Source organism: Tupaia chinensis, unplaced genomic scaffold (assembly GCF_000334495.1).
Source record: "Tupaia chinensis unplaced genomic scaffold, TupChi_1.0 Scaffold000133_1, whole genome shotgun sequence".
NCBI classification, from domain to species: Eukaryota; Metazoa; Chordata; class Mammalia; order Scandentia; family Tupaiidae; genus Tupaia; species Tupaia belangeri.
The window spans coordinates 678,781-703,729 of NW_006159602.1; the positions used below are offsets into that span (position 1 = coordinate 678,781).

Here is a 24,949-nt window from a genome sequence, read left to right on the forward strand (position 1 = left end):
CCCCTCTGGGGGGTGATTTCTTGCTTTCTGTCTCTATGTCTGTCTCTGTCTGTCTGGTGAGCGCACGCGCCCTATAGTGAAAACCTCTCAAAAAATTATCTTATTTAACTTTATTTATTCATTTATTTTTAATTTGAGTATAGAGGAACAGAGCGAGAGTGAGAGAGAGAAAGTGAGAAAGCAAGCTGCCAGGTCTGGGACTCGAACCGTGGTCGGCCATGTGGGAAACCAGCAGTCCCAACCGCCACGCCACCTGCTGGTCCCATTTTTTTGTCCCTTTTTAAAATGTTGGACACCACCTTACGTGTACCTTTTAAAAGCAAAGAAAGGAAGATTCTTGACATTAGGGACGTGGGGTTTATTTTAAATATGTGGAGATACCCTTAAATATAATCTCAAATACTGAAATTATTTAGCAGTAGTTTACATATTTCTGTAATGAGAGAAAGTAAAGTTCAATCAAATTGCCTTTTATAACAGAACATTAAGACTTTATAATGCAGGTGACATCTGGATTTAAAATAGAGAAAAAGTAATGTGAAATGCAAGGTATAATTGTAAAACACGTTTCTCAACCGCAGGTTAGGATATATTATAAATCAAGTCTGTTGCCGCCTTAGCAGTGTGTTTCTCTCACTGTCTTGTGTTACTCTTGGAGTCTATGACTCATTACAGTAAGGTTCTGGCACAATGAACTATATAAACCCTCTGGAGGTTTGCAAATGGCAGTGAAATTAATCACTCAAAATATTAGTGGTTAGGAAAATATCTGACACGAAATTATAGCCTTTTTCTTACAGTAGCACTTGATTCACTTGATCACTACTCTAAAATCAACTTATGAAAGACTTAACGGAAGTTTAGGAAAACCAAGTATAATTTGCCTATTTCTAGCTATTATTGAAAAATAATGAAAACGTGGCTTTGAAATAAAAATGCTTGTTTTTTTTTTTTATTTTTTTTTTATTTTTTTTATAAACGTGTCTGTTGCATACCTTTTGCCAGGGATTATGCTGAATATCAAGAGTGAGAAGACTTGTGGTGTGCTTGCATAACATATTTATTTCATCACCAGACTTTTTTAGTTGGTTCCAACTCAAGTCTAAGTGCTTCAGTTTCATCACACCTCGAAAGCCCTCCAGGGTTATCACATGGTTATGGCTTGCATCCAAATATTCAAGATTATACTGCAACACACAGAAATAGAAGCAATGCTAAGAGAATCATAGTTTATATTTATATAGTTCCTGTCTCTACTCTTCTCTGAGTATTTTACATGCTTTTTGGTAATCTTCACAGAAAATCTAAAGAGTAGTTATACTGTAGTAATGGTCTCAACAGACATGGGGACTCCAAAAAGTCCATGGAAAAATGGAATTAAGATACAAATTTATTTTGGTGCAAAAAATTTGAAATCCATGCATTTTTTCATAATATGCATTTTTCCATGGACCTTTTAAAGACCATGTGTGTGGGAACCAGCAATTAGCATAATGGCTATGTCGCTGGGCTCACACGTAGTCGACCACGGTTTGCGTCCTGCACCCAGTGGCTTAGAACTCACGCCGGGCGCGTGTGCATGCGTGCCCAAGATCCTGAGAGGAGAATGGAGAAGGGATTGTGACATGCCATCCCCCCGGGGGGTGATTTCTCGCTTTCTGTCTCTCTCTCTCTGTCTGCTCTGGCGAGCGCACACGCCCTATAGCGAAAACCTCTCAAAAAAAAAAAGAATTAAAAAAAATGAATAAAGACCATGTGTGTGTTTACATAAATATGCACACATACACTTATATACATATAAGTTAGAGTCTCCCTTCCCCAACAAATTCTATCCATTGAAAAGACCTAGAAGTGACCAATCGAGATTGTGGTCCTGAAATACCACTTCTCTGTAAAAGAAATCAGAGTTCTGTGAAGAAATGGCTGATCTCCTGTCTGCTATAGAAAATTTATAAGATGTATATGGAACATTTTGTCATTTTAGATGTCAAAGAAGCTATCAAAGATCACTGGGGTTATGACAAAAGGAGCTAACTTTTAGATGCTCCCACTGGCTAAAGATGAGACAATTAGAGTGTCAACCATGATGACAATTGCACTGAATTTAGTGTATTCTTCACTTTGACCAGGGATAGCCACAGAGAGAGAAAATAAGAAAGAAAGCCAGCAGGTCTGGGGCTTGAACCACAGTCAGCAGCCATGTGGGAGTCAGTCCTTAACCACCATGCCACCTCCACCAGCCCCACAGCATGGTTTTTAAAATGGAAAAGCACAACTATTGTACTGGGTTGCATATTTGGGTAATAGAACTATTGGGAGGAAATGCAGGAAGAGGATTACTACAGCTAGGTCAGGATAATGATGTCTTGTGGGAAGAAAAAGGAATGGGCACATAGGAGCTTTTGTTTCAGATGGCAAAATTCTGTTTCTTGACCCTAGATGCTGGTTACAACATGTATCAAAGCTACTGGTTTGTAGTGCATAGTTTTAGCACATCTGTTTTATTTTATAATAAAAATATTAAAATACACACATACATATATGTTCACACACACACACACACACACACACACACACACACATATAGAGTATTTCCTCTATGGCTACCTCTAATACCTTCATAGTTATTTTTAGAAGCACACATCAGATATTTGATGTTTGAGAGGTCTTTAGCTACCTTTGCTAATCCTAAAATATCACTTGGCATAAAATTTACCCTGTTCCCTTTTTTATGAATGACCATAGTAATATTTATCCAATAAGTAGGCTGTGAAATTGTGTCAACGAAAGTTTTTTTGTGTTTGTTTGTGTGTTTTTTTTTTTAAATTAAAGGAGAACAACAAGGCCACATTGAGAAATAAATGCTGGGAAGCTGACTAAACTCAGTCACTAAATGCCTTGCATGATTTAGAGTTTACTCTTTAAATTTGTGCCTATGCAAAATTGTGATGACTGTTATCATCTCTATAACTACTAACAAATCAATGGAAAAAAATTTAACAAAGAATGCCAACAATCTACCTACAGTCTTGGGACCTCTGTAAACTACCATTTCCTTCAGCTGTGAACTGAACTCAAACTATCAGGGATTCCATTTACTTAAAAAGGCTTAAGCCTACGAATCAATAAGGAAGGGGTTTTAATATTGAAACCTAAAGCCAGTAAGTAAAGTCATAGCTCCTGCCACTACGGTGGAGGAAGCAATGCAAAAGGTTTGATATGGTTGCAAGGAAGTAGAGCAGAGAATGGACAAAACCTGAGAATGATGGCATGTTCTGCAAAAGTATGTGACTGACCCATATAAACAGGGGGTGTTGGATTGAAGTTCTGGAACTGCTTATGTAATTATTTTTGTTATATAGCAATGCCTATGTTTGTGACATTCGGGAGAAGGGACAAGGCAGAAAGGAAGAAATTATAAGCTGGGTAATAAGAAGTTGGAAAGAACTGATATTAAATGTCAAGTGGTAAACAAGAAATGAAAAAGATAGGGCTCACAAGAAGATGATAAAGGGAGTGGGAAAACAGAAGCAATAGAAAAGAGAAATGGAACTTACCACAGGACATTTTAAAAAGTTTTAGAAGTTATTTTAAAAAAAAGGGGGGGGGACAGCAGGTGGCATGGTGGTTAAGGCACTGGACGTTCTCACGAGGCAGGCCAACCATTGACTTCTGGACCTGGTGGCTTGCTTTCTCACTTTCCTTCTCTCTGTGTGTCTGCCTTTCTCTGATCAAATGAAAATACATGAATGAACAAATAAAATTAAGTAAGTAATTCTTTAAAAAAATATTTTTAAGGAGCTAGAAATCAGATATGACCACAGGTGCATAACTGGTCTGCAAATGAAACCTGAATCTAAGACCTGTTTTAGAGAAAGTAACACAGCACAGCATATGTATGCTTTTTCCTTAATTTGCGCTATATAATCTTGCATATGAAGTTATAATTACACAAATAATTTATCTATTAGCTCATTATTTTATTTTACTTATATAGTTTCAAAAGGATAGTTCTATTTTTCAAAAATTTATTCCAATTTGTTATTTATCCTTTGACACTTTTTTTTTGCTGCACCAGAAATTTTTAAAAATGTTGAATTGATAGATTAAGTTTGAAGAGATTCAAGTATGTATGTGATGATTTCATGTATGTATACATTGTGTAATGACCACAATCAGATTAATTCATATATCCATCACCGTGCATGCCGTATGATAGATACTCAGAATTTGTTATCTTATAACTGAAAGTTTGTACCCTTTAACCAACATCTCCCATTTCTCCAACTTCCAAGGCCCTGGAAATGACCATTTTACTTGCTGCTTTTATGAGTTAAACTTTTTTAGATTTCAGAAGGACAGTTCTTACCAAATGGTATACATCATCTAAACACGTAAATTCATTAAAGCTAATATTCAGTTTTCGAAGTGCTGTTAACTTGGAGAGATCTCTCAATTTACTTAAGCTGTTTCCATGTAGATTGAGATTCTGAAGTAAAATAAAATGCAAATTAAAAAGTAATACAGATTATATTCTTCATCATACTAAAATATGAATATCTATGACGTTTAGAACAATTATTTGAGTCAATATAAGAAAGTACAGTAGTCATTATAAATCATTTTGCATGCCAGTAAGTAAACGATCTAATGTGTAACGTTAGACAGTAAAAATAGGGGCCAGCAGGTGGTATGGTGGTGAAGGCACTGGACTCAAAACATGGCCAACAATGGTTCAAGCCCTGTACCCACCAGCCTGAAAATAATGCTAGTGCTTGTATGTGTGTGCCCCAAATCCTGAGAACGGATGAGAAGGGATTGTGGGTGGCCATACCCCCGAGGGGGTGATTTCTCACTTTCTCTCTGGTGAGAGCCGGTGCCCTAGGGCCAATAATAATAATAATAATAATAATAATAATAAATAAAAATAGTTTTTAAAGTCATAGTCGGATCTGATTCTTAATTAACATGATTTCCAACTTGGTCTAAGTTAATCAATAATTGCCATGAAATTCATTTTAGAAAAGAGTTAAATATATGTGTTAAGATATTTCAGTCAACAACAAACTTCCTATATGATGGTGTTCCCATAAGATTTAAATAGAGGGGAACAGCAGTTGGTGTAATAGCATGATAGTTAAAGCGCTGGCCTCTCACATAGCTGACTGCAGTTCAAGTCCCAGACCTAGTGGCTTGCTTTCTCAATTTCCATGTCTCTCTGGTAAGCACACATGTCCCATAGCAAACTAAAAATATAAAAATAATAATAAATAAAATTAAATAAATAATTATTCAAAAAAAAAACAAAATCAGAGAGTCTGTTCCTAAAAGAGAATATAAACTTTTTTTTGTCTTTCAAAATCCATTCTAATGTGTCTACAACAACTTCCTTCTCTTCCAGGCTCAGCTTCATATATCTTCCTTGAATTCTAGCTTACACCTCTACCCTCTATCATCACAACTCTGAAATTATCAGTGGTCCTAAAAAGTGATAAGAGTATTTACTCTTTTTGTAAAATATAAATAACTAATATTTTCATATCCTTCAAAAATTCTCTAAAACTCACTTCTTCCTATGAAGCTCTCTCAACAACTCTTAAGTTTCTTACAGATTTATCTTTTTATTGCCTGCCTATCCATTTCTCCACTAAACTGATGTTCTTGAAGGCAGGAAAAAATACTTCATTTGTTTTGAAATCCCCTAATACCTATCTCATAGTGTAAGACATTGACAATAACATGCATGGTATCCTCTACTGGACTGGCGTGAATTGTGTTCATACTGGGTAAATCCACTTTACAAGCTAAGTGATGTATACTGATTGGATGTATAAAATAAACTAAAATTTAAAAAAAGTTAATTCAAATTATATCTAAAATAAATAAATAAATAAATAAACTCCACTTTGATCCGAGAAGTTACTAGATATGATAAAGACTATACATGATATAGTGTGTATTTTAAAGATATTTTAGAGCTGAGGAAACTTCATATGAGAAAAATCATCTTGTATGCTATAATGATGTATATAGTGAATGCATACAAAAGAGAAAAAAAATTCTCAGTAAATTCTAAGTGGATAAATCAATGCAAAAGCCACACTTATAACTGACAACTCTAATTTTTAGAATTTAATTGTACTATAAGAGAATATGTTACATAGTCTAGGGTCTTGTTTCTACTTTATTTTTGTATATTTTATTTCTTTTTACAGAGGTCTTCATAGAACTCAATCCGGGGGGAAGACTGAAAATAAAATAAGAGGAATGTACCCTGATTTTCTTTTATAGTAGTGCAAGAAAGGAAGGGATTCAAAGGCTGTGGTGTTTAAACATTCTTATAATATTGATCTTTACTAGAAGCCCTAGAAAGCTTGTTAGCTTTCAAGCAGCATAAACAAATTTAATATGAAAAAAGTCTCTTCAGTCATATGCTATATGGCTATTGATTAAATTAGTGCAGCATCAGGTATGAGGTATGAGCAGGCCAAGGTACTGTGAAGTCTTATTTTCATCCTCTATGTTTTTAATTTTACAAACCAAAGATAATCAAAAGATCTACTTTCTGGTGCTGTTTTTTAATCCCTGGATACTATTATATGATCCCTTTAAATCTACAGGGATATGTATTGTGGAAGCTCAATATAATTGGAATACATTCACTTTTTAAGCATTTCATTACTTAAGCTTAACTATCCCAGTTTTATTACTGAAATGTAAAAAAATTTAAAGTTTAGTTTATTCAACAGAGTCTTACTACACCACAATCTCATCAGCCAGCCAGTATTATGGATGTGCCAGAGCATGCTAAGCTTGTTTAGGTCAACCTGGGATCTGAACCTGGGCCTCCTAAATGACTCCAGTATCATGCTGTGGTGCCCTATCATCTGAGCCATGACAGCTGGACCTCAAGTATTAAATCTTGAAATGATAATCCAGAAATAATGTCCCAGTACTACCAGCCAGTAATTAGCAGTGGCGGGGGGTGACTGAGAAGACACGATAAGATTTGCACTTTGAACAGATCACTCTGACTTCAACATGGAGAATGAACTGGGGGCTCACAATGGAGATACTATAGAGCCTCTGTTGCATAGCTTTAGGAGATGCCTACCCCCACCTCTTACTGAGTTTTATTCAGTTTTATATAGTGAATGGCATCCAATGGGCACATAAATAGAATACAGTGTAAATGGTGCCTCCTGGAGTTGTGCAATATCACGATGGTAGAGAGCATGGAGCTATGGTAGTAGCCTAAGTTAGAGATGATCATAGCTTAAATAGAACGATCTGAAATGGATAAATGGATAAATCTTGAAGTCAGGAATGAAGGTAAGCTTAATATCTAACACAATCACTTCAAATTGCTTTATTAATTAATTCAAATCCTGCTGTTGAATTCTGTAAAGATAAAGCTTTTTTATATATATATTTAAGTTTATTTATTTCTTCCATGAGTGGGAAAGACAGAAAGGAAGAGAGAACAAGAATCCCCAATGAGTCTTAACACTGATCTACCCTGAGTCGTTAGCCCTGGATCATGTGCAAATACATGCCCAGTGCCTGGCATACTCAGGGAAGTCTCTGGACTTGAACTGGGAACCTTCCCATGTGAAATTGCCCTGCAAAGTGTCACATTTTTACTACTGTGCCACTGTCTGGCCTCAAAACTCCCACACTGTTATGTTGATTAATCTTAATAACTGATTTGAAACATATTAGTGAATGGCATACAATCTCTGTCCTTGTCTTAATTATTTAAATAGAGCTTATTGGTCCTTTAATATCCCTTGCTAATTAGAATGCTACCTAAGAGGCTATCGAACACTTGAAATGTGGCTAGTCTGAACGAAGATGTGTTATGAGAATAAAATAAACTCTGGAATTCAAAGACTCAGTATAAAAACATTTCATTAATGAATTCTCATTTTGGTTGTACTTTGAATTGATAATATTCTAGATTTATTGGGTTAAGTAAAATATATTGAAATTAATTTTACCCTTTTTTAGCTTTTTAAACATGGCCACTATAAAACCTAAACACCATATATGCTTCACTTTATATTGATACTGTAAAGCACTGGTCTAGTTCACATAAAAGAAGAAGCCTGGGCACTTTAAAATTGGGCAAATTGGGACCAGCAGTTAGCGTAATGGCTATGTCACTGGACTCCCATGTAGTTGACCACGGTTCGAGTCCTGGACCCGGCAACTTAAACTCACACTAGGCGTGTGTGCGTGCATGCCCAAGATCCCGAGAGGAGAATGGAGGAGAAGGGATTGCGGCATGGCCATTCCCCCAAGGGGGTGATTTCTCACTTTCTATCTCTCTGTCTGTTTCTTTCTGGCGAGCACACGCATCCTATAGCAAAAACCTCTCCAAAATAAATAAATAAATAAACAAACAAACAAATAAATAAATAAAAATAATAAAAATTAGGCAAATTGATGTCGCACATCATTGGATGGATGGTTTAATATCTTGAGAGTTCATATGCTAGATTCTGATTCTAAATTCATGATTTCTGGCCCAAAATCCTATTGCTATAATACTCACCACAATATGACTATAAATGCTAGTTCTAGCAAGGGAAAGTATTGTTTTATCATCCAAACTAATAAGTTTTGGTCGAGGCTTGATCTTGGGTTCCATTTTTATAATTTCATCATCAAGTGCCAAATCCTGGGACAACATTGATCTTTCAGAATTTTTTTTGCTTTCTTCCAGAATAATATTGTTGAATGAAGAAAATAAAGAGTGAGCCTTGACCTAAAAAAATTATTTAAAATATTAAAAATTCAGTTGCTATATTTATAATTTGGAAAAACAAGCTATGTAGAAAAGATGAACTGACTTTTTTCAGTCATACAGTGATATCTATGATAAGAATCACATTAGGAAACCGACAAGAGTTGATTAAGATGGTAGACTGGGGCCAGCAGGTGGTGTGGTGGTTCAGGTGCTGGACTCCCACATGGCCGACCACGGTTCGAGTCCTGAACCTGGTGGCTTGCTTTCTCACTTTCCCCCTTTCTCTGTGTGTTTCTCTCTCTCTGGTCAGATTAAAAAATAATAATAATAAATAAAATTTAATAAATATATTTTTAAAAAAGAAAAAAAAGATGGTGGACTAAAAGTATGGGTGTGTTTATCCCTCCAACTAAAAATTTCTTAAAACAGGCAAAAAATAATTTAAAAATATTTCTTAAAAGTGGAGAGGAGGGGTCAGTAGTTAGCGTAATGACTATGTCGCTGAACTCTCATGTAGTTGACCATGGTTCAAGTCCTGGACCTGGTGGCTTAAACTCATGCCAGGTGCGGGTGCATGCATGTCCAAGATCCCAAGAGGAGAATGGAGGAGAATGGAGTGCGGCGTGGCCATCCCCCCTGGTGGGTGATTGCTCGCTTTCTGTCTCTCTGTCTCTCTCTGTCTGTTTGGTGAGCACACGCGCCCTAGAGCAAAAATAAATAAATAAATAAATAAATAAATAAAAGTGGAGAGGATATCAACAAAAGACTAGAAATTATGACACATAAGTCAGAAGGGATTGAAATGACAGAAAAAAGAATTGCAGAAATGTGATATCTAGCTAAAACATATGTGGGAAGAAACACCGGAAGATCGGATCCAGAGAAACTTGATGCTTGGAGTGAATAAGTAAAAGAGCAGGAGGATGCTTTAGGCAATTTTCAGATAAGTAATTCCAGTAATAATTGTGAATGAATGAGCAAGAACTACATGAACAAGTAGAATTAACTCTAGAAGAAACCAAAATGTTTCATCAGAGATTTTTTTTTTCTTTTGAGAGATTTTTGCTATAGGGCATGTGCATTTGCCAAGGAGAGAGAGAGAGAGAGAGAGAGAGAGAGAGAGAGAGAGAGAGAGAAAGAAAAAAAACAAAAACACCCCGAGATAGAGAAAGCAAGAAATCAAATCAACTCCTGGAGGGCATGCCCATGTCACAATCCCTTCGCCTCCATTCTCCTCTCAGGATCTTGGATATGCATGCACATGGACCCAGTGTGAGTTTTAAGTCACAATTCAGGACTCTAACTGTGGTCGACTACATGGGAGTCCAGCAATGTAACCATTATGCCATCTGCTTATCCTCATCAGAGAATTTTTTCAAAGCTAGGAGAATATAGCACCTGTTTTTTAAAAAAACAGACTACTATAGAAGAGAACAGAATAAATCCTTCAAAGCTAAAATAATTATTAGAATAAAAAATATTTACTAAATGCTCTGACAGATCAAATGGGATGTAGCAGCAGATCAAATTTAGATATAGAGGCTAAATTTGAGGACGTTTTCTTGAACAAAAATTAATAATGGAGATGTAAAATGTGAGAGAAATTTCTTTAAAAATAGAGGATCAATTTAGAAGGTCCAACTTTTTAAGTAAAGAATTTTTTAAGAGTTATTTTCTTTATTATTATTCTTTTTAAATTTGACTAGAGAAAGACAGTGTGAGGGAAAGTGAGAAAGCAAGCAGGCCGGTCAGGAACTTGAACCGTGGTTGGCCATGTGGAAGTCCAGTGTCCCAACCACCACACTACCTGCTGGCCCCAGAAGGTCAAATATTTAACTAATAGAGGGCCCAGAGGACAAAACAAAGAATGGAAGAAAAGAAATAATCAAGAAACTAAGAGAAGAAAACTCCCAGAAGAAACAAATTATCAGATTAAAAGAGTACATGAAGTGGCAAGCAGAAGACGATGGAAATAAGGTCTTTGCTAACATCATTGAACACTAACAGTGGCTGGGTACTGCCCATTTCTCAGCTTATTCAGTGGTGGTAGGGTAAAAGTGAGGGAAGATTTTCATGTTTATTCAACAGTCTTCAGTAGAGTTTGAATCTCTTCCAGTGAGACTATAGCTATATATTATAAATACATGAATGCATTTTTATAGTAACATATTTAAGTTTCATAATGACTAGTTTTGAAAATTAAGTTCTTTACAGAATAATCCTTACACACACACACATCCATACACACAGTATAAATCTGACATAGTATTAATCTTTGAATTACTATTCTGTTTCCATCTAAGGAATTCCAATTTTTAAAAATAGAGAACAATTCATACCACGGTAATATACTCAAATTCAACGATATACTCTGGCAAAACAAGGTCATGATCAAAAACGAACCACTTGCACTGTCGATAGCCACAATCACAGTTTCTTTGTCCCACAATGGAATCTAGAGTAAAAAGCAAAACAAGGCAAACAAATAGTCTTCAGAATAAAAAACAATATGCTTTTTCATTCTTACACAGATCAGCAAGTACCTTGATATATTCCAACAGTTATATTATTGAGTTTTTTTTGTAATCTTCCCACTCCCTACAGACCTCTCCTTAACTTTATAAATACTTGCTAGTCATCTTTTCATGACATAGATTAACAGGGTTTAATTTTATTCATATCTCTTTCCTTTTCATACTTTGCCATTTCTCTATTTAACATATAGTCGTATATTTTTGATAAATTTATTACTCTGAAACCTTTATTGTTAAAAACTATTTGGTTTTTAAAATTAATCTTTTGAAAACTAATGCGTGTGTGTGTGTGTATGTGTATGTATACACAAATATAAATTAAAACTTGCAAAATAATTTATGTATCAAATACATATAAATGTAATTGAAGTAGGAAATAAAAAAATTATTAGTACTTGGGAACAGATTTTTTTCTTTTTAATCAGAGGGATTTTTTTTTACTTAACCCTGAAGTCCTTTTTATTCATTGCCACAATTTTTATTTACAGTGGAGTGTGTATTACAACAAGTGTTAAATGACAGCAGCATCAAAATCCTCTTTCAATTCATTACCCTTTCCTACAGTAATTATTTTTTTAAATTGAAAAACTGAATAAATTTTTAAAAAGAATTACTTAATTTAATTTTATTTATTTATTCATTTATTTTAATTTGACCAGAGAGAAACAGAAAGAGAAAAAGAGAGGGAAAGTGAAAAAGCAAGCCACTGGGCCCAGGACTTGAACCATGGTCGGCCATGTGGGAGTATCTGGTGCCTTAACCACCACACCACCTGCTGGTCCTGAGAATAAATTATTTTTTTATGCTACAGTTCAGGGACTTTCTATACTGATTCTCTTGTGTGTGTGTTTTGTTTTTTTTCTTTTTCAACAATGAAATTTTCATTGTTTTCATTTGTCCAGTGTTTCCTCCCCTTGCATCTCACACCCAGATTTCTATAGAACATCTACAAACTTTCGTTAGGTAGGAATTACACTATAAGCATCTATATTAAATACAAAGATTTTACATTCAGAGAAATGAAGCACATTTCTCTTATGGTAGACATACTTAGTAAATATTTCCGAGGAATGAACACTGAATCCACCATTGGATAGTTGGCTTGATTGATGGATTCTTGTTCATGAGCCTGAACACTCTGGCCAAGGAAAACTTTTGTAATAAGGAGGATACCTAAATGTGAAAAACCATAAACCACTATTAACAATAATTCACTTAAATAACTTTCTAGTATAACCTTCTTTATTGGCTCCAGACTTGACTGTGTTCTGAAAGGCAGAAATTCAAGTTATCTTGTTTGTCACTATATTACAAAGAGCACACTGCTTCAGTCAAAGTAGAAACAATATTTGCCAAATAAATAAAATAGTTACAAAAGAGGTGTACTGTTATTATATCAAGCAGTTTTAAAGATTTGTTTTCAACACTGATTGACTGATTGATTGATCCATTCATTTGTTGTGGTTGTCAAGCCTCCAGGTCTGGGACTCAAACTGCAGTCAGTCTTGTGGGAATCCAGTGCCTCAACTATCATAACACATGCTGGCCCTCAGCAATTTTTTTATTAACTAGTTAGAAATAAAAGCTTGTTGTTGGCAATGCTGTTAGGTGGGTTAAAACTCATCTCCCTATCACATAGCTTAGATTGTTGTAGGCATTCAATATATGTCTACTGAAGGAGTGTACATTACTTTTTCCCCTTCAGATTTTTTTTTTATGAGAGGTTTTTTGCTTTAGGGCATGTGCGCTCACCAAAAAGACAGAGCTAGAGAGACAGAAAGCGAGAAATCATCCCCCTAGGAGGATGGCCACACCGCAATCCCTTCTCCCCCATTCTCCACTCAGGATCTTGGGTATGTACACACATGCGCCTGGCGTGAGTTTAAGCTACCAGGTCCGTGACTCAAACTGCGGTTGACTACATGGGAGTCCAGTGACATAGCCATTACATCAACTGCTGGTCCCTCCCTTCAGATTCTTAAGGATCCTTGAGAATCACTAAATCCCAAGGGTTCCTCCAAGCTCACGAATCCAAAAACAATTTCTTAATCACTATGCATAAAACATTCAAATTATTTTTTATTATAAATAAGATATAAAATGTAAATTGGGAGAGCCTACTTGTTTTGGAAAACATTCCAGGAGTATCTAGCAGAGCATCATGAGGTATTTCTTAAGAAAGAATTGAAAAGGAAGATGAAAAAGAAACAAATGGTTTTTTCAAGTAAGGAGTTCTTTCTAGTTTCAATAATCTGTTTAATTTTCTGATGATTATTAACTGAATGAAAGGCTTCAGTATGATTCATCTTAGTAGAGCTACAACTGGAACCTAGAATGTCATTTTGTTTGTTTTTGCCATGGGGCATGAGTGCTCACCAAAGAGAGAAAGAAACAGAGAGATACAGAGAGAAGGAAAGTGTGAAATCATCCCCACCCCACCCCCGCCCCCAGGGGAATGGCCTTACCACAGACCCTTCTCTTTCACTCTCCTCTTGGGATTTTTGGCACACATGCCTAGCATGAATTTCAAGGTGCTGGTCCAGGATTCAAACTGCAGTCAATCATTTTGGAGTCTAGTACCTTAACCACCACACCACCTGCTAGCCCCTACAATGTCATTTTTTAACATTTTTTTATTTTTAAAATTTTTTAAGAAGATTTTTTGCCTTAGGATGCATGTGCTTGCCGGAGAGAAAGAGAGCAAGAGAGGCAGAGAGAATTAAAGGGAAAGTGAGAAATCACCCTCCAGGAGAGATGACCATGACACGGTCCCTTTCTCTATTCTCCTCCTGGGATTTTGGGCATACCTACACACACACCTAGTGTAATTTTCAAGCCACTGGGTCTGGGTGTAGTCGGCCATGTGGGAGTCCAGCAACCTAACTGTTACATCATCTGCTAGCCCCACAATGTCATTTTTTAAAATAGATTTTTGCTATAGGGCACATGCAAGAAAGCAAGAAACGACCTCCCCCCAGGGGTGGGGGATGGCCATGCTGCAGTCCTTCTCTTCCATTTCCCTCTTGGGATTTTGGGCACACATGCACAGGCGTTTGGCATGAGTTTAAGCCACCGGGCCTGGAACCTGAAACATGGCCAACTACATGTGAGTCCAGCAACATAACCACTATGCCATCTGCTGGTCTCAATGTCATTTTTATAGAATTAAGTTTAACCAAATTTCTGACTGCTCAAATATCAGTAGGTTGAATGGCCAAGACCAAAGAATAGGTGTCCTTTACTCCCTGACTTGCTTCCTATTATATATTCTTTGATATTGATACTTCATGTTTATATTCCTTATAATAATTGTAATTTTACCTTTGTAAAATGTAAAAAGTGTGATTTGTAAGCATCATACAGGAGAAACTGTGTAGACTGTATCCCAACATACAATGAGCATTAGATAAATATCCATGGAACTGAAGAGTGAACTATGGAAGAAATTGAGGCAAGAGAAGACTTAACAACTTGTCTTTTTCCAAATCTGTGGGTACCAAGGAATCTTTACTATAAGTGTCTTACAAATTGGCTGATGAACTTACATTTATATAAGCTGCAAATAAAATACTGGTAACTAAATAAATCAAAATACCAAAAGTTTGTCTTGTCTAAAACAACTTACAAAGCAATTCATACACTCACTATTTGTCTTTAGCCAATTTTAAATTATAATCAGATTTTCATTATAATCAGATTTTCTTGTCATTTCTATTATTATGATTCAGGACAAATAAGGCCTATCTTCCAGAGTGCTTCATTTGATATCACATGAGAAAAATTCGTTTTTCTCTTCCCAATGAATTTTATGTGTATATGACATATATATAAAATATAGATATAACATATATATATAAAACAAATGTATATATCATACATATGTTATACATACACACACACACACACACACATACTAGAGATCTTCAAAAGTTTAGAGAAAATATGTATTAAGAGAAAACTAGGCATAGATTTTAGAATTTTTTTGGCATCAAAATAAATCTGTACTTTAATTCTATTTTTATTAAAGTTTTTGAAGTCCTCTTGGATGTTAAGTTTATTTTTACAATACAACACAAAGAACAATAGCAGACTGAAAAGTGTCTGTAACTTGTATTAAATACCTGAGTAACAAATGCATTTGATCCTATTAACGTTGACACATAGCAATCACTCAGCAAAAATCTGTTGCCCCTGTGGTTAAATTCATAGATGCTAAAGTCATGTACTGATATGTTGATAAGTAAAAAAAAAAAAAAAAAGGCTTTTTAAAAAAGAATTATTTTATTTTATTTTTTATTATTATTTTAAATTTTACCAGAGAGAGAGAGACAGACAGAAAGTGAGAAAGCAAACCACCAGGTCTGGGACTTGAACTGTAGTCAGCCATGTGGGAGAGTCCACATGGTTGAGTGGTTGAGTGCCCTCAACCACTCCGCCACCTGCTGGTCTCTAAAATTATTGAATATGATCTCCTGGGTTAATAAAACAAAAATACCCAAGTGACATGAAAATACTTAACGAATTTGAAGACTTAGAACTTAAAAGTTAAGAAACATTGTACATATTACCATGTCTGAAAAGCTCATGTTCAAGAGAGTTTTTCTTTTCATCCTTATACTTCTGCTGTAGAAACTCAATTCTGGGACACTCGCATATACTTAGGCTATTAGCAAGGATAACAGCTTCTTTTCTGGAAGGCAGCTGCAAAGAAAAAAATCTGAGTATTTTTTACAAAATCGACAGTGCTTCAACTTCAATACAGATGGTTTATTATTTTACGTTTGTGTCTGGGCAAAAATTCAGCAGGCCAGATTCGCTGAAAAGAAGATAACTTCCAGGTGAAACTTCATTCTGCAAAGCCATTTGTATATTTTAAATGCATATGCAAATACATTTATAAAAAGTGATACAGAACAAAATTTGTTCCTGGAAAAGCAGCCCAAATCAAAACTGACAAGGCCATATTGCAACAATTTTCAATGAGTACTCTACTAGCAATCTTGCCAACTCCCAAAAGAAAAAGCCATGGAAATGAGATAGTACATCAGTGAAGGTTCTTGTTTATATTTATTTTGGTCTAATAATCTACCTTGTTTCCCAGAAACAAAACATTTCTTATTGCGCTAATGCATGGAAATCTTAGCTTGCACTGTGACTAGCTTTATTTCTTTAAAGTACAATAGTATCTGTATTACTTGCCGTGAAGGCAGCTCTAAAAAGCAAACATGCAAACAGACATCTCTACTTTTAGTAGGAAGAAAATAAGAGTTAGGAAAGAGTATATGTTCTATCCAAGGACAAAACTAGAAATTGGCATCATCATGATCTGAACTCAGGTCTACTTGTCTTTGTCACATTGACAGTTTTTTCCTGGTGAGCACAAGTGCCCTCTGGCAAATTAAATAATAACAATTTCCTTTATATTTCTTATTTATGTGGGTTATGCCTAATAAGGCCGAGCCACAATTTCTTTACTTCTACAAATTCTTTAATCATAAACACAGTGAGAGAGCGAGGGTAGGAGAAAGCACCCCTCATGGAGACTGGTCACACCTCAACCCGTTCTCTAATTCTCCCTCCTTCAGTGATTTTTGGGCACACATGCACATCTTCCCACCGCGTGTTTCAAGCCTGTGAGACTTGAACTGAGCACTTAGTCACATGGGATCTAGCTCCTATTACCACTAAGCCACAGACTGGTCCCAAGGAAATTAGTTTTAAGAGAAGGAAAGTATAAAAGGTAAAGGAATAGTTGTGATTCCCATTCTCCATCTACCCGATGATCCACCCACTCACAGATTTCTGCTAAGAATATACTCTAAAAGCAAAGTCCATGCTCTTAAGGATTAGTAGAGAAATGCACACAAATGATTCCATTTAAATAAAGAACTGTTACAATAAAAATACTCAATTGATTGCTACTTAACCCATGCTTAACCCATTTGCAGGATTAGCCAGTGTTTTCCATTCTCTCTGTAACCTTCAGTATGGTGACCATTCAAGAATAAGATGGTACTTTTAAAAATATTGATGTACTGGGCCAGCAAGTGGCATGGAGGTTAAGGTGCTAGACCCCACATGGTCAACTGAGGTTTGAGTCCCAGACCTGGAGGTTTGAAAATCATGCTGGGTGTGTGTGTGTGTGTGTGTGTGTGTGTGTGTGTGCCTCAAATTCCAAGAGAAGAATAAAGGAGAAGGAATTGCACTGTGGCCATCCCCCTGGGGGGGGGGAATAATTTCTTTCTTTCCCTCTATCTGTCTCTTTCTGTCTCTCTCTGGCAAGTGCATGCACCCTATGGCAAACAAAGAAAAAACTGATACAACGTCAATACTTTTATCCAGTTGTGCTGTATGCTTACAAAGAGTCAGTTAATTTTGTTTCCAAATTCTTTATGCCAATTGTACTTGTTAATGAAATTATGCACATTATACAAAACAATGAAATATTGTTTGTGTGTCTTTAAAAACAAAGAACACAAAACTATTGTGTCTTTAAAAACAAAGTGGAAAATTGGGTAAGATCCAATAAAGGCTAAACCTTAAGAACTTCTACCAAAGTATGTGTAGGCAAGGCAAATGCCAAAGTTTGACAGTAGCAGGAGTTTAACAAGGGGAAAACCCTTCAGTTGAGAATTGAAGGATGAATGGTTTTCTTAAAGGAAAAAGTAGGAAATAACATTTCATTTAACGGAGACATGGCGTTCAGGTATGTTTAAGAGCATTGCAAGGTCAGTACACACTCTAGTTGGGACATCTGGTACATGTGGCAATGGGAAGCTAGACCGTGAGGGTCATGAACGCCTTAAATTCTAGGCAGAGGAATCTGGACTTCATCATTATAAGTAACTGGAAGCTACTTAAGGTTTATAATCACGGGCACAGAGTAATACTCTAAAAAGAATGTTTTAACAAAAATTAATCTGTCTGTAATGTGAAAAGTGGAAGGATTAGGAAGTATGACCATGCACAGGGCTGCCGTTTAGGAAGATAACAGCAAAAACTAGAAGGAATGTACTGAGGATTTTGGCGAAACTGGTAGCAACCAATGGGAATAGAGGGGGGAAGGAAAAGTACAAGTGATACGGTAAAGGAAGAGTCACTAGAAAATGATAAAGGGTAAGATTGGGGAACAATGAAGAAAAGGAGGAACTGAACATAATTCCAAGGCTTTGAGTCTGGTCCATGGAGGGAATGACAGGAATCAGGAGAAAAGGCCAGAAGAGAGCAGAAGATTAAAGGCTGGTTTAGAAACAGTGTCTGAGAAGGTAAGGCAGACGAACTGTGCAGGAATGGCAGCCGCAGCTGTCAGCAGAGACCAGGAGATGGGCTGGCTGAGAATGCACATTTTAGAGAAAGCCTAAAAAGAAAAAGTATTAATCCTAATAGCTATTTACTAAGTCCTTAGTTATCAAAGAGACTATTTGGTAGGGCATGAACCTGAGCCATGTGAGCAGGTTGAGTAAAGAATTCATATTCTCTTATGGTCAAAGTTTAGCATCTTCTGAAGTGACAGAAAAAGGTCCTTTTTCTTTAGCCTAAAGGTAGAATTAACATCAAATGTGTTTTCCAGTTGAATAGCTCCTTGACTTCAACCAGCCCTCCTGGGATTTTGGGCATGCACACACAAGCACCCAGAATGATTTTCAAGCTGCTGAGTCTGAGACTTGAACCACGGTTGGCTATGTGGGGTTCAATGCCTAAACTACCATGCCACCCCCTGGGCCCAGTTTAATCATTTTTAAGCATACTAGTCAGTGGCATTAGGTATATCCACATTGTCGTGCATGGATCACCACTATCCACCTCCAGAACTGGTTCATTATTCCAAACTGTAGCTCTGCACCCATTAAGTAATAATTCCCCATCCTCTCATCTCTGGTGACCTCTGTCCTACTTTCTGTCTTTTATTCTCCTATTCTAGGGGCTTCATATACATGGAATAATTCAATATTTTTTCCATCTGTGTCTGGCTCATTTCATTTAGTGTAACATTTTCAAGATTCTTTTATGTTGTAACATGTATCAGAACTTCATTTCTTTTTACAGCTGGGAAATATTCCAATGTAGGCATATCCCAGATTTTGTTTATCTATACATCTATTGATGCATATTTGAGCTATGTTTACATATGGGCTATTTGAACAGTGATGCTATGAATACTGGTGTACAAATATCCAGGAAGTTCTTTATTCTTAAATCCTAACAAAAACTCTACAAAATACACACTACCTCTCTACCTTCACTTACAGATAGTAAGAAACAGGTACAGAGAAGTGAAGTCACACAGTTGGTGAGGAGTAAAGCCAGATTCAGATGGAGCAATATATATATATTTTTTTCTTTTAACAGGGTTCTGACCTACATGGATACACGATAGGGGAAGTAACACTGAAGATATTAGACACGATATTAGAAACATGAAAAGAAACTATCCACGGCAAATAGCAGCAAATGATCCCAGTAAACAATAGGTGAAAGGTCCCAAGACCAGAAAGATCCAGACAGGCTCATCTCCACCAGTGATTCTTTTTTTTTTTTTTTTTGGAGAGATTTTCGCTATAGGGCGCGTGCGCTCGCCAGACAGACAGAGAGAGACATAGAGACAGAAAGCGAGAAATCACCCCCCAGGGGGGATGGTCACGCCGCAATCCCTTCTCCTCCATTCTCCTCTCGGGATCATGGGCACGCACGCACACGTGCCCGGCGTGCGTTTTAAGCCACCGGGTCCGGGACGTGAACCGCGGTCGACTACGTGGGAGTCCAGCGACATAGCCATTACGCCAACTGCTGGTTCCCCACCAGAGATTCTTTTTGAATAATGCATAAGCAGCAGCCTGTGGACAAGACCGCTGCTGAGCCCAGGATGGAAACAGTTTGCTGGGAGGATAGATGGAGTGTATGAGCACATTCGGTGTGTCAGGCTGTGAAAGGGGTCGGGAAGCACCTCTCTGTAGTGTGCTGCCTCTGCCTTATTGAGAGGGCGGAGGGCTGAGAAAGGCTAGTTGGACAGTGTGGCGCTCAGGAGTGACTAGTGGTACAGCACTATCTGCAGCAAGGTGGAGATAGTGAAGCAGAAAATAATAAAAAGGGGGCAGTAAAGGAAAGAGAAAATAGGATGATACTAGAAAATATAACAGGACTGGACCAGCCAGTGGCGTGGAGGTTAAGGTGCTGTATCCAACATGACCGGCAGTGCAGCTCAAGTTCCTGGACTTAGCAGTTGGAAAATCAGGCCAAATGCCTGTGCATGAGTGCCCCAAATCCTGAGAGCAGACCGGAAGATAAAGGGTTGCAATGTGGCTATCCTCCCTGGGGGTAGTTTTTCACTTTCTTTGTCTCTCTCTCTCTCTCTCTCTCACTATCTCTCTTTTGCAAACCCTCACACCCTATAGCAAAAACTTTAAAGAAAAAGAAAAAAAGAAAAGAATTCTGCAGGTTAAGTGCAAAGATTTTTCAGGATGGAGAAGATCCTGGAGAGTTTATAATAAATATTTAGAGCCGATTTAAAAAGCAGATTTAAAAATCATCACAAAGGGATGGCAACATGAAAAGATGCCTAGAAGGATTGCATAGAGTCAGGCAGATGACCTAATTAATGGTGTAATCCCAAGAGGAAAGAGGCTATGCTTTCTGTGACAACACTAACTGTTCTGTGAACCAGCTGTAAAAATTTGCTCTAAGTAGGGATCAGAGGATTGGGAATGAGGCTTAACCAGTGGCAGAGCCCCACTCGTTAGGAAGAAAGTATTACTCTCAACGCCATTTTATGCTACCTTGCTTGTTTCATTCTCTTTGAATCCTTTTTCGAGTATTTGTAGCAGATGCCTTTTCTTCACTGTAACTTCAGGATCGAAAACGTAAAACAGGCATTCCAGCATTTTTCGATAGCTCCTTAAGAATAATTGAAACAGAAAACGGTTGAGAATTGACTTCACAAAAGCTTAGCCATAGGTAAGATAACCATTTGTTCTGTTGGGGATATTTCCTGTTTACAGTGGATGTTCCTGTGCCTTTATTATGAATACCTCCACACCCCCTCCACCTCATTCTCAAAGAGAAGCTCCACATAGATAAATGATCAGGTCATCCTTGCCTTAGGAGATGCAAGTAAAGAACTTTTACTAACGAGGTATATTTTTAATACCATAAAATTTAAGAACCAAAAACCACAAAATAAAGTTAAACGCCTGTAAAATGATTCCCTAGAGAATTCAACTTCTTACTCTGAATCATGCAAGTCTTCATTGTCCAAAAACTTTTGAAATTTCTCTTCAAATTTTAGTCTTAGAATACGGTTGTTAACTTTAATGACACGTTTTACTTTTATTCCTGTAATACCATATGCTCTGAAGTCCCATGTACAAAAACGTGATAGAATTAATTCATAGCAAGAATTAAACCTATGTGAGGATACAAAATACACATAAACGTCAGACTTTCCTGAAAGTGTTCAAGAACATAAAGTTATGTAAGTTAAGGTTGTGTTTTGCTAAGGATACGTAATTGGACAGTAGGTCTGTTTTCATTCAAACTGGGCATACCTATTCAGTCAATAAAAGAGATGCTAAATTTTGAATACAGGAAAAAAAGCACCTTTGTTAATTATTTTTTACATATTTGTTCTGTCTAAAAGATACATTGGTTGAGCAAAGCCTCCCTTTCTAACACACTTTTTTTTTTTATGTGAAATCACATACTACTTGCTTTCCTTTGATTGACTTTTCCTTAATGGTTTTCTTTGCTGGTTCTTCTCTGATAGACTTCTAACTGTTGGATTTCCCCAGAGATCAGTCTTTGACATTCCCCTTGGTACCATGAACATTCTCCCAGGGTGATTTCATATGGTTTCTTACTTTTATATGTGCTGATAAATTAGAACATTTTATTTCTAGCCTTTATCTCTACCCAGCCAAGGTGGATACACAAAGACTTGAATATCCATCTACCTGCCGGACATGTCTACTGGCATATGAAACAGATCTCTCAAATCTAACTTATCTAACATCTGCCTCCACATCTGCTCCTCCCAAGTGTTTTCTGTCTCACCATAGGAGTAATCCTCTTCCTCATCGGTATCTAATTCTTTAGCAAGTCTATTTGGCTGTATGTCTAAAACTGCATCCCGAGGCTGGTCCCATGGGGCAGTGGTTGGACGCAGTACGTGGAACCAGATCCCACATGGCTGACTATGGTTCCAGTCCCTATCCTGAGAGCTTGAAAGTGACAGGAGGTGTGTGTGGGGATACCCAGAATCCTGATGAAGAAATGGAGAAAGGAGGATTGTGATGTGACCATGCCCCACTGGGGGTGGGGTTGGAGTGCTTTCTCTCTCTCTCTCTCATGAGGTACGTGCCCTCTGGCAAAATTGATTATAGGGTACATCCTGGATATGACTATGTTTCATGGTCACCACCTTTACCATCCTAATCCAAATCACCATAATCTCTCATCTGGACTATTGCAATAGCTTCCTGGAACATGGAGATAAAGGAGGCAATGTCTCTGCTCTCGTGGAACCTACAGTCCAAGGGAGACAAACAGAAAATAAACAAGTACAGCCACAAATAAAATACTTTTAAACTGACAAGCGTTTTCAAGAAAGAAAGGCTCCTGGTAAGGAATGCAGAGGAGGCCCATTTAATGGAGTCTTGGGGAAAACCTTTGATCTGAGAACTGAAGGAGTAGGTGGGGCCAGCTAAGTGAAGATCTCAAAAACTAGTAGTGGGGGCCAGCAGGTGGCATAGTGGTTAAAGCGCTGGATTCCCACATGGCTGACGGTGGTTTAAGTCCCAGACCCAGGCAGCTTGAAACTCACAGGTCCGCGTCGGTGTGTACCCAAAATCCCAAGAGGAGAGTGGAGGAGAAGGGATTGTTGCATGGCCATCCTCGCGGGGGATGATTTCTCACTTTCTCTGTCTCTCTGTCTTTCCCCGGTGAGCGCAGGCACCCTATGGCAAAAATCTCAAAAATTCAAAAAACAGTATCCATACTAGTGAAGCATTTGCTCTCTGCTGCCCTCACCTGGCCGTGATTATAAAATTCCGATGTTTGGTTAACAGGTTTCAAGATCAAGGAGGTATCAACAGTTTGAACCTAGGTCTTCTGTGTCTAACTTCTTTATGTATTGTTTCCTCACAGCTGATTCTCTTTTGAATGTATTGATTTGCCTGGCCAGTCGGACATCTAGATATGTATAAAAAACAAGAATTCAGGGCTGAATCTAGAAGAGAGGTTGTAGTTGTAATATGTGAAAGTGCAGGAGCAGAAAAAAGTGGTCAGGGAAAGTATGAAAAGAAAATAAAAATGTCTAAGTACAAAAAACAAGAAATGAAGCTATGAGGAAGTAATGGTCAACAATGTCATATACTTTAGTGGTCAGGAGTATGAGGGCCCCTCATTTCACTGAGTACTCTCTTATTCAGTGGGACCTGAATGTGCAAGCATCCACAGACATATACATCGTTGGCGAAGATATTCAGCTGCAAAGAGACGCCTACGAATTTTTTGTTAATATACGAATGATGCATGCATTTAGCGAATGTACGATACACTAGTTTTTAAATGGTTGGATCTTAATCGAATTCATTGGGTTGTTGGAAAAGTCATCATGCATTTTTTCATAGACTGCGCAGAAAAATACGCTATGACTTTTGCACTGATCCAATATTACAATGTATTTTATAATGCTAGAGAAGGGTTTATTAAGTGCTGTTAATTGACTTACAGACTTAAACCAATACTTTACCATACAAACAAAAAGTATCTGTAGCTGTAACTCCTTGAAACAGCACAAGAAATTTTTATAAAGGATTAGACTAATTACTGAAAATCATATACACACAAGTGAAACTTGAGTATCTATGAAGTGATATGGAAACTGTAATTCACAATTACCCATGAATCCAGCCATGTGCTGTATATTATGACTTAGAAAGTCACATAAAATGTCTTACCTGTCTGAAAGGTGCATGTATTGTTTTGTAGTGCTTTAAATTATTTACTGTTATTATAAATATACTGTATCTACGGGGTCACTGGAAAAGTCATGACATATTTTTTTTTTTCTGTGCAAAAAATGTGTCATGACTTTTCTGACAACCCAATATAACCAGGTTGAAAGCTCAAGCACAAGGATACATCTTTGATCCTTTGGAGTCCTCATTTGATAAATGGCTAATGTCAGTGAGTAACTCAACTTACAATATCTAGGTAAATAATATGAATTTGTCATGATAACACTAGGGTGGCAGCAATCCACTCAATGAGCAAGTCTCCATAAAATAAGGATTCTAGTAAACTGCAAACGTAATAATTTCATTTCTTAAAGTAAATGAAGCTAATAAATATTAAATGATATATAATTAGAAATCTGAAATGATCTTTTGCTAATGAAATAAAGGCTATTTTAATAGAATACCTTTCTATTTGAGTCCTAGCTACATACTTTCTGTTTAAATGCTAAGTCTGGGGCTTTAAAAAATATTAATAAAAGAGAAGTTAAGTTTAAATAAAACAACTAAAAATGTAGCAATTTAAATCACTTTAGTAGTTATTTCTCAAATATATAAAATACTAAAATGTCAGCCCTAAGGAGGCCAAGTTTATAGTACTCTAAAAGTAAAAACAAATAAACAAACAAAAACACTCCTTGAAATTCTACCAG

At 36.9% G+C, this 24,949-nt stretch overlaps 1 protein-coding gene across 1 annotated transcript in view; it reads right to left on the reverse strand.

The window, feature by feature from the left end:
- LRRC9 (leucine rich repeat containing 9) overlaps positions 1-24,949 on the reverse strand; it is a 109,710-nt gene that overhangs the window by 44,343 nt on the left and 40,418 nt on the right. Inside the window, exons 12-19 of the mRNA XM_027770423.1 lie at positions 21,510-21,686; positions 21,060-21,177; positions 15,855-15,987; positions 12,337-12,459; positions 11,092-11,207; positions 8,558-8,770; positions 4,370-4,489; positions 996-1,187 (exon numbers count right to left, since the gene is read on the reverse strand). Of these exons, the coding sequence (XP_027626224.1) occupies positions 996-1,187; positions 4,370-4,489; positions 8,558-8,770; positions 11,092-11,207; positions 12,337-12,459; positions 15,855-15,987; positions 21,060-21,177; positions 21,510-21,686 (1,192 nt within the window). The remainder of the gene's footprint in view (positions 1-995; positions 1,188-4,369; positions 4,490-8,557; positions 8,771-11,091; positions 11,208-12,336; positions 12,460-15,854; positions 15,988-21,059; positions 21,178-21,509; positions 21,687-24,949) is intronic.